Below are 13447 nucleotides of genomic sequence, written 5' to 3'. Positions count from 1 at the left end.
TTGATTTGTGGGGCAGGCAGAAGTCCTTGGAAACCATATCTATATGTGACTATAAATTAATGTGATTGATTTTCCAAATGATAATTAAATGAGTACTAAAGACCTTTCCTAGAGAGGAGCTCTAAATAACATCATCTTTGGAATATGCAGCTAAACTTCCAAGGTTATTACTTTGAAAGTGGTTTGTGTAAATACTATATCAAATGTATAAATTCTGGTGTTTTGTTAAAAATAATAACCTATGGGAATTTTCCCTGTATTGCTTCTTTGCTTTCCTGCTGTTTCCTTCCTTGTCTGGGTAGAGAAAACACTTGCAAGTGATCTTGGTTTGGGAACGACTAACTTTTTTCCAGAGGCAGTAGATGTTACCAAAATTAGTGTAGACAAAACTTCTGGATTAGCCTTTTTACAAAACGCCATCAGAGAGACTGAAGGCACCCTCAGCCTGAGAATGCTGTCCATTAGGCTTTATATTTTCCTTTCTCTTTTTCCTGTCTCCTAACAGCTTATTTACCATACTGGAAATATTTTGCATAAAAATGTTCACACCCATTAGGATGCCTGAGTTTTTAAAAAAACTCAAACAACAGAAAATAACAAGTGTTGGTGAGGATATGGAAACATTGGAACCCTTGTACCCTGTTGGTAGGAATGTAAAATGGTACAGCCAATGTAAAATGTACAGAAATGGTACAGTATGCAATTCCTCCAAAAATTAAAAATAGAACTACCATATGATCCAGCAACTCCACTTCTGGGTATATATCCAAAAGGATTTTGAAGAAATTCATACACCTATATTCATAGTAGCATTAGTAATAATAGCTAAAATGTGGAAGCAACCCAAGTGTCCATCAGTGGATAAATGAGTAAACGAAATGTGGTGTTTCCATACAAATGGAATATTATTCAGCCTTAAGAAGGAAGGAAATTCTAACACTAGGTACAACGTGGATGAACCTGGAGGACATTTTGCTGAGTGAAATAAACCAGTCATAAAAGGACAAATCCTTTGTGATCCCACTTATATGACATACCTAGAAAGTTAAATTCATTGAGACAGAAATGGTAGTGGCCAGGAGCTGTGGGGAGGAGGGAATAGGGAGCTGTTTAATGGATATAGAATTTCACTTTTGCAAGATGAAAAGAGTTCTGGAGATTAGTTGCACAGCAATGTGCATATACTCAACACTACAGAACTGTGAACTTAATAATGGTTAAGATGGTAAATTTTACGTGTATTTTAGCACAATAAAAAACTTTTAAAATGTTCTTTTCTAACTAAGCACATTTAGGGGGTGGTCCTGATTGCAAGCGGCTGTTTCTGAGTGGGGAGGCCGGGGAGGCAGATGCCTTGTGGCCTGGGAAAGCCAGGTTTCTTCAGATGCAGGCAGAGCCGATGCGAAGGCCTCCATCCCGCTCTGTCACCTGCGGCCAGCCCGGGACCCTGTGTTGTCTCTCTCCATTTCAAGCCATCTTGATCCCTCTCACTTCTGTGGGGAGCTGCTGGACTGAACCGATTGGTGCCATCTGTCCTCTGGTTCCTCACAGACGTTAAACTCAAGACCTCCCATGAGGATGGGGTGGCAGTGATGGAGTTGGGGCTGGAAGCCAATTTGGCTGAGAAGCATCGTTTAATAATTAGAGGCTGAGAGCTGCAATTCCTTAGGTTGGGATAATAATGGACTGATGTTTTCACAGGGAAATTGGGTGTGAGGCAGTTGCTGCTCTGGAGAAGCAGTCCTTTCCTCCCAGAGTAATCCAAGCTGTGGGTCTAATTGGAGGCTGCACAGGCCAACGGTGTTTAGGGGCCGGCGTCCTCAGGTCTTGGGACTGGCTGATGTGAGGGTTTCTTCTCTTTTTGTTTTTCTTCTGGGCTGTGGCTGAGCCCGAGAGTGTATCCTCCTGGACGCCCACCAACCATACAGATGGCCGGTTGCCAAGATGTGAGCATGACATCGGGTCCAACAGAAGCTGCTGAGCAGGGAGCGGCGGGAGCTGCATATCCAGCAGCTGCAGCCGTGTGTAGGGCCAGCAAAGACCTCTTAGTAGACTGAGTTTGGGGGCCATATGGGACCCGCACAGACTGGACTTCAGGGGACTTCAGCACCTGGCACGGCCTTGCCTTTGGCTCCACATGTCCTCCAGAAAGCCAGGAATTTTACCCTGCAAACCCAGGTCTATTCTCCTGGGAGACACCTGGAGCGACACGCATGGCCAGCCCAGAGTGCGACCACCAGGACGTCCAGCTGTCCCTCCACCTTCCCTTCCCATGAAATTCCACCCAGTCCTAGGGATGATCCTCCCTCAACCTTTGGCCTTGCTCATGTGACAGCTTGGTGGGTACCTGTGGTGTTACGTTTTTCTGGGTTTCCAAACACAGGGGAGAGACAAGGCCACTGATGAGCTGACAGGGCACGTTGAAAGTGATCTGGAAATGTATGCTGGTCGTTTAGTAAAGGAGCCAGTATTTATTAAACCCCAACTGTATGCCAGGCAATAGGTTATGCACAGGACTAGCTATGTAACTTGTGGTGCCCAGTGCAGAATGAAAACTCGGGACCCCACGTTAAAAAATTCTTAAGAATTTCAAGATGTTGAGAGCAGAGCGGTAAAGCAGGTTGGGGGATGGGAGGCTTCTGAGTGAGGGGCCTGCGTGATGGCACAGCTCACACATCCACGGAGCCCGCTCTGGCCTGTAGATCCGCGCAGCCTTCCTTCTGTTGAGGAACAAACAGCAGAATGTGAATGTGAACAGACTGAGAGGCTGGAGAGCTGCATTGGGACCTTTTTTATTGATTCCCCAGTTGACCCCTGCAGCCCCAACATGTGGGTTTGGCATGAGTTTGCAGTGGGAGCCAGGGTACCTGGAGATGAAGGTGACCCTGCAGGCAGAAGGCTTGCTTTTCTTTTTCTGAGAAAGGACCTTGAACAGGCAGGGGAGAGAAGATTCAAATTTTGGCGACCCTTTCAAGCCAGGCCTCTAATTGAGCTTGACTCACGTATGGTGAGCCCACCATATGTCCTCCCACTTCCTTAGGAGAAGCAGTGGGTGACGCTGCAGGGTCCATCACTTGAGACCACACGTTTCCCTCCAGGGAAGCCGGGGGATGAGAGAACACACAATGCCCTGTCAGCCATCTTCCTCCAAGCTGGCCAGAGAGACAGCTAGAAGGAGCTGGGGCCAGTCCCCTCAGCAGCCCTGTTCAGTCTGTTTAGTTCTCTTCTGTGGGACTGATGGCCACACACCCTTTCTCCCTTTGCCCAGGTGAGGCAATGCGATGATGCTTTCAACACTTAGTTGCTCACTCTGGGAAACCCTGGAGCAAGATCTCAGGCCAGTCTGGTCTGTGTGTGTGTGTGTGTGTGTGTGTGTGTGTGTGTGTGTGTGTGTGTGAGACATGCCCAAAACATTCCAATGGGAAGGGTGTCAGATCAAGAATGTTGAGTTGGGGTTAGTTAGATACCAGACCAGTGAACATATTTATGTCCCTAATTTTATTTGTTTGTTTTCTTCTCTGCCTCTGTGTCTTCCTTGCCACCCTCTACTGCCTGTTAATTAGTCTTCTGAAAGGTCGTCCTTGACAGAAAAATCAAGGCACGAATCTTCATTTTCCTATGGCTATTCCATCTCCATTTCTATGGAGGCTCCCTTGATTTTGGAGGGGGTTATGAAAAGCCTGAGGGTCTTGAAGCCTTCCTTTTTCCTTTGTTAAAATTATTTTAAAATTGATTACCAAAATATATATGTTCATTATGAAAAAATTAGAGACGCAGTCAGCAAAACCCATGTGGGCTGCTTAGTTGATTGGCCCAGCTCCTTCTAGCTGTCTCTCTGGCCAGCTTCAGGGCCACCTCTTCAAAGCTGTCACACCCATGCCAGCTGCCCTTTCCTCTGGGCTCACAGGATGTCCAGGGTGCCTGGCAAGACTTCTTGGCCTGAGGCAGTGGCCTGGACCAGGAAATTCTGTACATCAGAACCCCAAGTGGAATCTTTTAAACCTACAGATCTGGCCTCTGCGGGTCTAGTGGGTGGGTAGAGTCTTTGACAACTTTCAGGCCAGCCTGAAGCAGAGCCAGGGCTGGGAACAAGCAGGTTTTGCTCCACTCACATGGACATTCACATAGTTCTGAGAGGCGTTAGACATGGGTTACGTTATGGAGGCAAATAGGATAGAAGGTGCTGTGGTTTGGAGTGGAGGTAAAAGGAAAGCTGATGATACTACATTACCTTCTTGTCACTGTCCCCAGTGTGAATGGCAGATCAGATCCTTCCGTGAGAATAGATTTTTGACAGAGAGTAGGAGAGGAATTGAGGACACTGAATGCCGAGGTGGGGATGGAGTGTCAGAAAGGGGAAGGTATTATCTCATGAGGGAAGGCGATGTGTGACCCATCCAGGACCTGCCACTTTCACTGACAACTTTGCTTAGTGCCAGCCTGACCCATTTTTCTTCCCAGAGAATTTTTTAAAAGTGAAATGAGAAGAGGTGCCTTCAGAACACACCTTTTCAACCTGAAGCTGCACTGGAGTGTGTTTAGAGAGATGCAGATGAGTGGGTGCTTTCTACCAGTCCCCACGGTATGCCATGAGAAGATGAACGTGGGGCCAGGCGCTGCTGTCCTCACCCAGTCCTGGGCAAGATACCTCCCCAGCCAGCGCTCTGGTCAGCTCCCAACTAGGGAACTTATGGGCAGAATAGTGGGAATGCTCTGGTTTTGGAAAAGAATGGCCCAGATTCCTCATTTCATACCTCACAGGCCAGAGGGAGGCCCTTGTACTTGCAGAACCGAGGCTGGATCAGATTTTGAGCATCTTTGCTGTTTCATTTGTCCACAGCCACACACCTGGGAGATCCTAGGGAGCTTTAAAGAATATAAGTTTTAGAAATGACTTTTTTGTTGTGTTCTCATGTAAGTGATACATGGTCATTCCAGCATCTAAAACCAGTTGCTGCCCAAGTAGAGTAACTTAGGAAGTCACTATGGTTTGATGATATTGACTAATAATTATCTCTGATACATGACTTGGTAAACATCTTCTGAAACTTTCAGCGTTGGAAGGAGTCCTTCCAGCAACTGAGTGTTATTTATGGAATATTTCAGCTATGAAAGGAGGCTCTTACACGGGGTAACTGGGCCTACCAGTTGGAAATGTGGTTAATCTTGGCAAACGCTGCTAGTTATTCTTTATTATAACAGGTGGCAACTAAAGTGATAACTTTGTTATGGGCAAGACGAGTAATCAAGATTAATTAGACTAATTGACAATGTTTTCTTCTCCCATTCTTGGAGGTACTACACACCTGACTATTTCTTATTTTTTAATTTTTTAGGACAGATTTCTGCGTACACAAAGATGAACCTTGTGACACCGTTGGTAAGTTTAGAGTTAAAATAATAACTCTATACCCTGTGATAATGTGGACACTTGATAACACAGTCTGAAGGAGCCATCTTCAAACAAACTCTGCCTTTTCTGTTACCTCTTTTTGGTAAATTTGGTTTCTGATTTTATTTTACTTTTCTTCTTTCCTAAAAAGTTTTGTAGTTGTTTATGGCAGAAGGCATCTAGACAAAGGGTTAGTAAGGAAGATATGAAAAGTTCAACCAAAGGAAGGAACCCTCAGGCTGTCCTGAAGTGACTGTAGTTGGGTTGCATTTGTCTCTGAGCCTCTTGATCACCAGTGCAGGAGGGGGACCTCGCTGAATTACACGATTGTCATGAGACATAAGCTTCACCAAGTGTCATAAGAGGTGAAGTGTGACTGCAGGGCTGTGGGACTGGTGTCCTTCCACAGCCTTGGTATCAGGCTCATCGCTTTCTGGTCAAACGGAAGTGATGCTGACACGTAGTGCTGGCAAACACAGTTTCCCTCTCCCCCTGCCCTTCTACCTACACCTCCTCCCCCCACCTTCCCCTTCACTTGCCATTTCCTTTCTCTCCTATCTTCAGTTATATCTGGCTTGCTCTTGAACTCTAATAGGTTTCAAATTGGAACCAGTCTTTGAGTGTAGGAATAGAGCACTTGGTTAGCAGAAACCAATTTTGTCTGCTATAGCACAAACCTCTATTCACTAAGAGGTTGAAATATTGCACCACCAAAAGCAAGGTATGGAATTGAATGTGCTTAGAATTGTAGGAAAATTGAAGGAAAACAGTATAGGATTGAATATATATTATTGTGGAATTCAAACGTTAAAAACCTGTGCTTCCCGTGGAGTACTGGCAGCGGGTAATCCCAGGCCTTCTCTCTGGCTCTGCCAGGTACAAGCTGGGTGACGTTCAGTAAATCTCCATAATCCATTAAATGGTCACTGTGGACTAGGTGACTTACAAGGTCTTTCCAAATCTAGTAGAATGATGGCTAGCATTTATGTCACATTTTAGAGTTTCAAAATGATATTTTATACTATACTTTGGCAATCCTCTAGACAAATCTGAGAACTAGGTGTTAAAAACCAAGTAACCAATCTGTGCTTCGTTATTTGGGGGCTGTCTCCATAACAGAATTACTAGGCAAATGCAATGTGAAGTAAGCTTTGATAGAGGGTTAGCTGATGCCCGAGTCTAGTTGGGGCTGTAGAGGACTGGTATATGTCCATATCTGTCCACTGCCATGGCTGCCAAGGCCAGTGCTATCCAGAGGACTGGCTACTTCTTCCCAGTGTTCACAGCTCAGCTCTGATACCTCCACACTTCACCCAGGAGGGGCTTCTGCTCCCTGCCCCTCCTCACCCTATGCTTGCCCCCACGGAGACATGAATCCGTTGTACTGCCTGTGTCTGCACATCTTCCTTGGAAGACTGTGCTACACAGAGCAGAGTCTGGCTTTAACCCATGTGTCATATCCTTCAGCGCCTGGCACAGGGCTGGAGAGGCTGAGTCGCCACTGTTGATCCAATGAAGGAATAAACGAATGAATGCAGATGAAGGAACTACAGTATTTTTGAGTAGTATGCATCTAATGACCTGGTTTTCTTTCATGTGATTTAGAGCCAGCTTTAATTTTCTTTTGAATATGTAACTTTCATATCTGTGTAGACAGCTAGCTCTCTCAAGCATCCTTCCCTCCTCTAAACCACATCACCACACTACTTGTATTCGTCTGCTAGTGCGGCTATAACAAAATACCACAGACTGGGAGGCTTAAACAACAGAAATTTATTGTCTCACAGTTCTGGGGGCTTGTTCAAAATTAAAGTGTCAGCAGGGTTGATTTCTCCTGAAGCCTTTCGCCTTGGCTTGTAGATGGCCGTCTTCTCCCTGTGTCCTCACATGGTCTTCCTTCTATGTATGCCTGTATCCTAATCTCTTTTTATAAGGATACCACTTATATTGGATCAGAACCCCACTCTTATGACCTCATTTAATCTTAATTACCTCTTCAAAGTCCCCATCTCCAAATACATTCACACTACGGGTTATGGCTTCAACTTACGGTTTTTTGGGGAAAACAATCACAAAACCTACATGGTGTTTTGTTAGTACACATTTGTCTTAATGTGTCATAATTTACTTGTACATATTATCAAGTCAGTAAGAATAATGGGTAATTTGATAAAAATAATTTAAAAACTGGGCTTATGGCAATCTTATAGCAGTCTCATCCAATTTATTTCTGTATTTTTTTACCTTTATATTTTGAAATAATTATAGAATTTCTTAAAGTTGTCAAAATAGTACAGAGGAGTCTCATACCAATCGTCCAGCTTCTATGGTAACATCTTATGTAACTATAGTGGATTTCCGAAACCAGGAAATTGATTGGCACCATGCAGTCAACTAAACTACAGATCTTACTCAGGTTTCACTGGTTTTGCATGCACTTATTTTTGGTTATGTTTTTACCTATTGTTCCATGACATTTTATCACATGTGTGAATTTTTCCATCCACCTTAACAATCAGGAACAAAACTGGTCCATCCCCTCCAAGCAGCTCCCTCGGGCTGGCCTTATAGAATCACCCTCTCCTTCCCTCCCTTTCCCTAACCTTGGTTACTGCTTATCTGTAATCCATCATTGTAATTTTGTCATTCCAGCATCCAATTTATTTTTGTATTTTGTTTTGATTCCACAGAATGGAAAAATAATCTGAATCACATAAATATGTGGTTGCCAATGCTAAGAGATTTTGAACAGCTGCCCTCAAATCTCAGGATCCAACTCTAGCAGGAAGGGCTGTGCCCTGAGTTTTTTAGAAAATGAGATAATCTGGTACCTTGAGAAACTGGGAAAACTTGGGGGTTATCAACATCTTATGTTTGGTATATAATAGTGTTTTTTGTTTGCTTTGTTGTTTTAATTAGAATAAAACTTACAGATAGTAAAGGGTACAAATCTTGATGGATTTTAAAAATTTATGCCTATACTTGTTTTTATCTCTTATTTATTGAAATAGTTTTAAAGGAGTGTTTTGAATTCTGTTTTAATCTATTTTTTTAAATTGTGGTAAAATATATATAACATAAAATTTACCATCCTAATCATTTTTTTAGTGGACAGTTCAGTGGCATTAAGTACACCCACATTGTTGTGTAATCATATGCCTGTATTCTCAGACAACTACTCAGATTAAGATATGGAATGTTCTCAGCCCCAAGAAGGTTCCCTCATGCCTCCTCCAAGTCCCCCAGAGATATGCCCCCAAAGGTAACCTACTGTTGAAAATGTTTTAATCACTGTTTTTATAATAGTTTAATTTTAAAAAGTAATTTAAAGTTAAATTTTAAATTAACTTTAAATTTAAATTTAATTTAAATTAATTTAATTTAATTTAATTTAATTTAATTTAATTTAATAAATTTAAATTTAAATTTCAAAGTTAAATTTGAATGATTCATTTGAAGAATCTCTGAGGTAGTGGGTGGAGTTTGGGGTTCCATGAATAATATGGATACTTCCCCTCTACACTGCCCAGTCTGCATTAGCCCAGCTCATCAGACAGGATTCCTGACTGTGGAAACAAGCAAAAAGGGCGTGGATCCGAAGGGGGACTGCCCCTGAGGCTGGAGGACCAGGTTGGAACCCAGCTAGTGCCCGAGGGAGCCCTGGAGCGGGGGAAGGCTGCAGACCCCAGGCAGAGGTCTGCATCAGGGCTGAGAGGAATGGCGCCGTCTGCCCCACAGCCACCGTGTCACCGGCTCCCTGTTACAAGTCTTGCTCTCAGTCACGTGGCTGCCTCTTTCTACCCCCACCTGCGTGGGGGTGAGGGTGGCTCTGGCCCTTTGGGCTTCCACAGGGAGGCAGCGGCACCTCCCACAACGAGTGCATGCAAGGTGGGTCTGTAGAGGGGGTGCTTTACAGAGGAAGGATGAAGCTGGACAGCTCAGAATGACAATATCCACTACATCCCCGATCTTTTTGTAAAGATTGAAACCCGAGACACCGACACATCCTCTGTGCACTTGACAGGGGTCCTGCTGACACAGGTGATGGGGCTTCCCTGGCCCTGATTCTAAGGTGGTCCTGACTCCTGTGGGAGAGAGGCCTCACCAAGCTCCTCCACACTGGCTGGCGGCTTGACTGAGCAGACAAGTGGACACACTTTTAAAGATTCACACCAGACAGACCCTCCCTTCCTCTTGGGCCACTATGGAAGGGGAAGGGGTGACACTTAGAGGTCTTGCTCATCTCCACCTTGGGGGAAGACACGCACAAGGAGAACTTAAGGCAATTCTTAAGGCAGCAGGATCTGGGAAAACAGCCTTCTTCCCTAACAGAAGCAGCTGCCCTCTTACTGTGGTTCCCACTGTGCACATTTCAGACTTGCCTTTGCGGGGTGTGGGCTTTTCCTCTGTTGAATTGCTTCATCCTGTGTGATCTGCTTTCCTGCCACCATCCTAACGAGGAAGCCTCCTACATGAGAAAAGGGTGCCCGACTTCCAGGATCGTGGAGGCTAGAGACCTCTGGAGGCTTTTGCTGGCCCTTTGCCCTCCTCCTCCCACACCCGGGGCCTCTCTGAGGTGCCGGCCTGAGCAGCCATGTCTAACCACAGCCTGGCTGACCAGACACGTCTTAGTTACAGTCAGGGGGTGTGGTGCGTTTGTCCTGCTCCTACCCTCGGCTGCAGGCTGAGCTATGGTGATTTTTTTTTGACAGCCTAATTCAGGCTTTATGAATTTAGTTTTAATTATCGGGATTTATCGTTTTCCTTACTTGGTCTCATAATAGTTTTTAATTACTGGAAAAGCTTTCCTTTTCCTCCCCCAGGAGAGGGATGTGATGGTCGTACACAAAGGAAAATGGATATATTCCACAGCCTCGTGAAATGTGTCACACAGAAGGCCAGGGAGAGGCTGTCAAGGGGGTCCAAGCCTGGTTGGTGTCCTGGGGCCCTGCTGCTCTGACATGAGGGTCCCTTTCCACAGCTGTCCCTGAGCTTGGTTGGAAGGACCCTTCCTTGCGTGGCCCACAGCACTGGAGCTGAGCTCCCTGAGAGGTCTGGCCGGGCCAGGGGGCACTTCATAAATGTGGCTATCAACCTCCATGCAGCAGGTCCATCTGTGAGGGACGAAGGGAGCATCACTGACAGGATGAGTGTGTCCAGGAATGAAGCATCTCCTTCAAAAGTCTGTTTCAGGCCAGCCCTCCATGAGGCCATGGATGTAAAATGTGCTGGGGAGCCAGTGAGAGGCGAGGGAGGCTGGGGCTACAGTGTCGCAATGCTGCCTTGGCTGGGTTTTTATTCACTGAGTGTGTTATAATTTAGGGCTCGGACAAGAAAGTAAGGCCAAGTTTTATGTATAAAAACAAACATCAGGGCTTCCCTGGTGGCACAGTGGTTGAGAGTCCGCCTGCCAATGCAGGGGACACGGGTTCGTGCCCCGGTCCGGGAAGATCCCACATGCTGCAGAGCGGCCTGGCCCGTGAGCCATGGCCACTGAGCCTGCGTGTCTGGGGCCTGTGCTCCGCAACGGGAGAGGCCACAACAGTGAGAGGCCCGCGTACCGCAAAAAAAAAAAAACCATCAAAATGTATCGTCTGGCTGTACATTATCCCCCTTACAGCGGTCGCCCTGGGCGGCCATTTGCTTGTTCCAATCCCAGTGCTGTGGCCAGAAAGTGTGGACACCCCCTTGTGGATTTCCTTCAGAGTGAGCATTCATCTTCTATCTTTTCATGGTGTTGGTCAGTCTTCATTCTTCGAGAGTGGTTTTGAATTGTGGAGGTGTCAAATGTTCTATTCGCTGAATGAGGCTGAAAAATATTGTTTGAGGTAAAATTACAAGTTTTATTAGTCAGCTTCGGGTTTCTTTGTTTCTGACGGCTTTCCTATATGTTCATTTTACTTTACTTGTTATTCCTTGGGACCTTACAGAACTCACAGTTCACTTTTGCTTCAAGATTGTTAGAAGTTGTTTCAGATGATTGCCTTCAGGGGAAGCTGCCCCATTGAATGAACAAGTCCTGAGGGGTCTATCTCCTTACCTCATACCCATCTCATGTTGGGCATGGTGCACCCTGCTTCAGTTTCAGGCTTATCTACACCATGTCTTTTGTGTCTACTCTGAGAAGCTTACAAAGGAGAAGGCTTAACATTCAATGACATATTAGTTGTCCCAAATCAGACAACCTGAGGTCTTCAGCAAATTCATCTATTTGTCAGAAGTTATATTGGTATTTATAATAATGCTCTAGACCATTCTGTGATTTTTGAGAGGTTTTATGAACAATTTTAATTTTGGGAATAAAATATGCATGCACCTAGCAATCAGGGGTTCAGACTGTTTGGGCAAGTGCTGCTGTCTTCCTCATCATACAATTAAAAAAATAGGTCATTCCCTTAAGAGAGTTAGGAAATAGAGTTACTGTGAAAGCTAAAAAGTATATACAGTCTTTCCTCGGTATCCGTGGGATTGTTTCCAGGACCCCCGTGGATACCAAAACCTGCGGATGCTCAAGTCCCTTATATAAAGTGGCCTAGTACACTCAGCCCTGTGTATCCTCAGGTTCTGCATCTGCAGATTCAATCAACTGTGGGTGGAAGGGCTGAGTGTACTTGAGTAAACTAACTTTTTCTCTCACTGTTAGGCCTTAAACGTAGGTAAAGAGTATTTAAAGAAAAATGCCAATTAAGTCCTGTCTGGATGTTGGAGATGGTCTTTCAAAAGACCCTTTGTAGGACCTGCTGTTGCCTGAGGGGAAAAAAAGTGAGGGCAAGAAAGGGGTGGCCACGTGGAGTTTCCTCCTGGTCACCTTGTATGGCTGTCCTATGGTTTGGCTTGAAGATAGTGACCGTGGTGAATAAAAATGTGAGTGTGTATGTGTATGCACATTACATATGTACATATACACATGCCTAGGTGCGTGTCTGCACATGGAAGTGTGTGGTGTTTACACTTTCTGTACCTTAAAGTCTGGAGGGCTTTCTTTGTTCCTGTAAGCTCCCCAGAAGGGAGCCCTCCAGAGAAGGGACAACACAACAAGAACCAGGGCAGGATTTCTGTTTGGGGCCCAGCAGAAAGTCCGTACTGAAACCAGTGGCCCCAGGGGACCAAGTTCAACTTTTCTTCTTCCTCATGCCAGGATCATGACTAAGGTTACATAATGGCTGAAGTACATTTAAAAATGGTGAAAATATGCGGGTATGTTTTTGCGTGGGGTACCTTTGTTCTGGCACTACATGGGAGACCACAGAACACTTGGTGATGCTTGAATGCCTTTTGAGATGGAGAGCAAGAGAGCTGAGCAAGAAGGAACTGACCTCTGCAGGGTTTCCAGCTATGGCCCTTCAGATGTAGGCTGTAGAGCCCCCTCCTACCTTCAGGTCGGCAAGTGGGTGGCTTGTGGGAGAGTTTCCTTCTGGAGGCCGCTGGGTTGCACCATTGTGGGTTCTGTGCTTGGGTGGCCAACGGAGGCAACTCTGAAGCAGATGCCCTTCCAGTTAGGTGGTCCCTAACCTGCAGGAGATGTCAGTGACATCGGTGTCGGGCCACAGACCACCGCCCTCCCGTTTAGCGCAGGCCTCAGCATGACATCAGCAGAAGGACTGTGTCTCTGTTGTTCCCTGATGCTTCCACCCTCATGGCCCAAGAGCACTTTATCATTAGCTTGGAGAGAAGTGGGAGCCTCTCTGCCTTGCCAGACAGCTCTTACTCACTCATGTGATGCTGAGGCAATTTGCTAGAAACACAAAACTCCTCCCGGCTTGGGGAAAATGTGGGGGAGTAGAGTCACAAATGGGAAACCAGGCCTTTCTGAGATGCCTTCTATGTAATTGTGAGTCCCAAAGCCCTCTGGAGCCTTTGGGCAGCCTCTCGCTGAGATCAGGAGGAGTGGGCAGGAGAAGTGAGGGGCCAGGCTCCTCTGCAGTGGGTCCTGCCCTGGCTGGCAAGAGCCCTGAGCCAGAGAAGTGCCCCCACCATGGCTTCCTTTCCAGTGGCCCTCAGGGTGGTTCCCGTTCACCACCTGCAGCCCCTCATCTGCACAGTGAACGCTGAATC

The 13447-nt window shown here is 45.8% G+C and overlaps 1 protein-coding gene across 1 annotated transcript in view; it reads left to right on the top strand.

Annotated features, from left to right (window-relative positions):
- The window catches only part of ADAMTS17 (ADAM metallopeptidase with thrombospondin type 1 motif 17), a 346664-nt gene that overhangs the window by 88968 nt on the left and 244249 nt on the right, over nucleotides 1-13447 (top strand). The window contains exon 6 of the mRNA XM_024732060.1: nucleotides 5337-5380. Coding sequence (XP_024587828.1) covers nucleotides 5337-5380 — 44 coding nt within the window. The remainder of the gene's footprint in view (nucleotides 1-5336; nucleotides 5381-13447) is intronic.

The sequence above is a fragment of the Neophocaena asiaeorientalis genome, unplaced genomic scaffold, assembly GCF_003031525.2.
Source record: "Neophocaena asiaeorientalis asiaeorientalis breed wild unplaced genomic scaffold, Neophocaena_asiaeorientalis_V1.1 scaffold362, whole genome shotgun sequence".
In the NCBI taxonomy this organism is placed as follows: domain Eukaryota; kingdom Metazoa; phylum Chordata; class Mammalia; order Artiodactyla; family Phocoenidae; genus Neophocaena; species Neophocaena asiaeorientalis.
The sequence above is the reverse complement of the archived record's forward strand: the minus strand, read 5'-3'. Positions and strand labels throughout refer to the sequence as shown.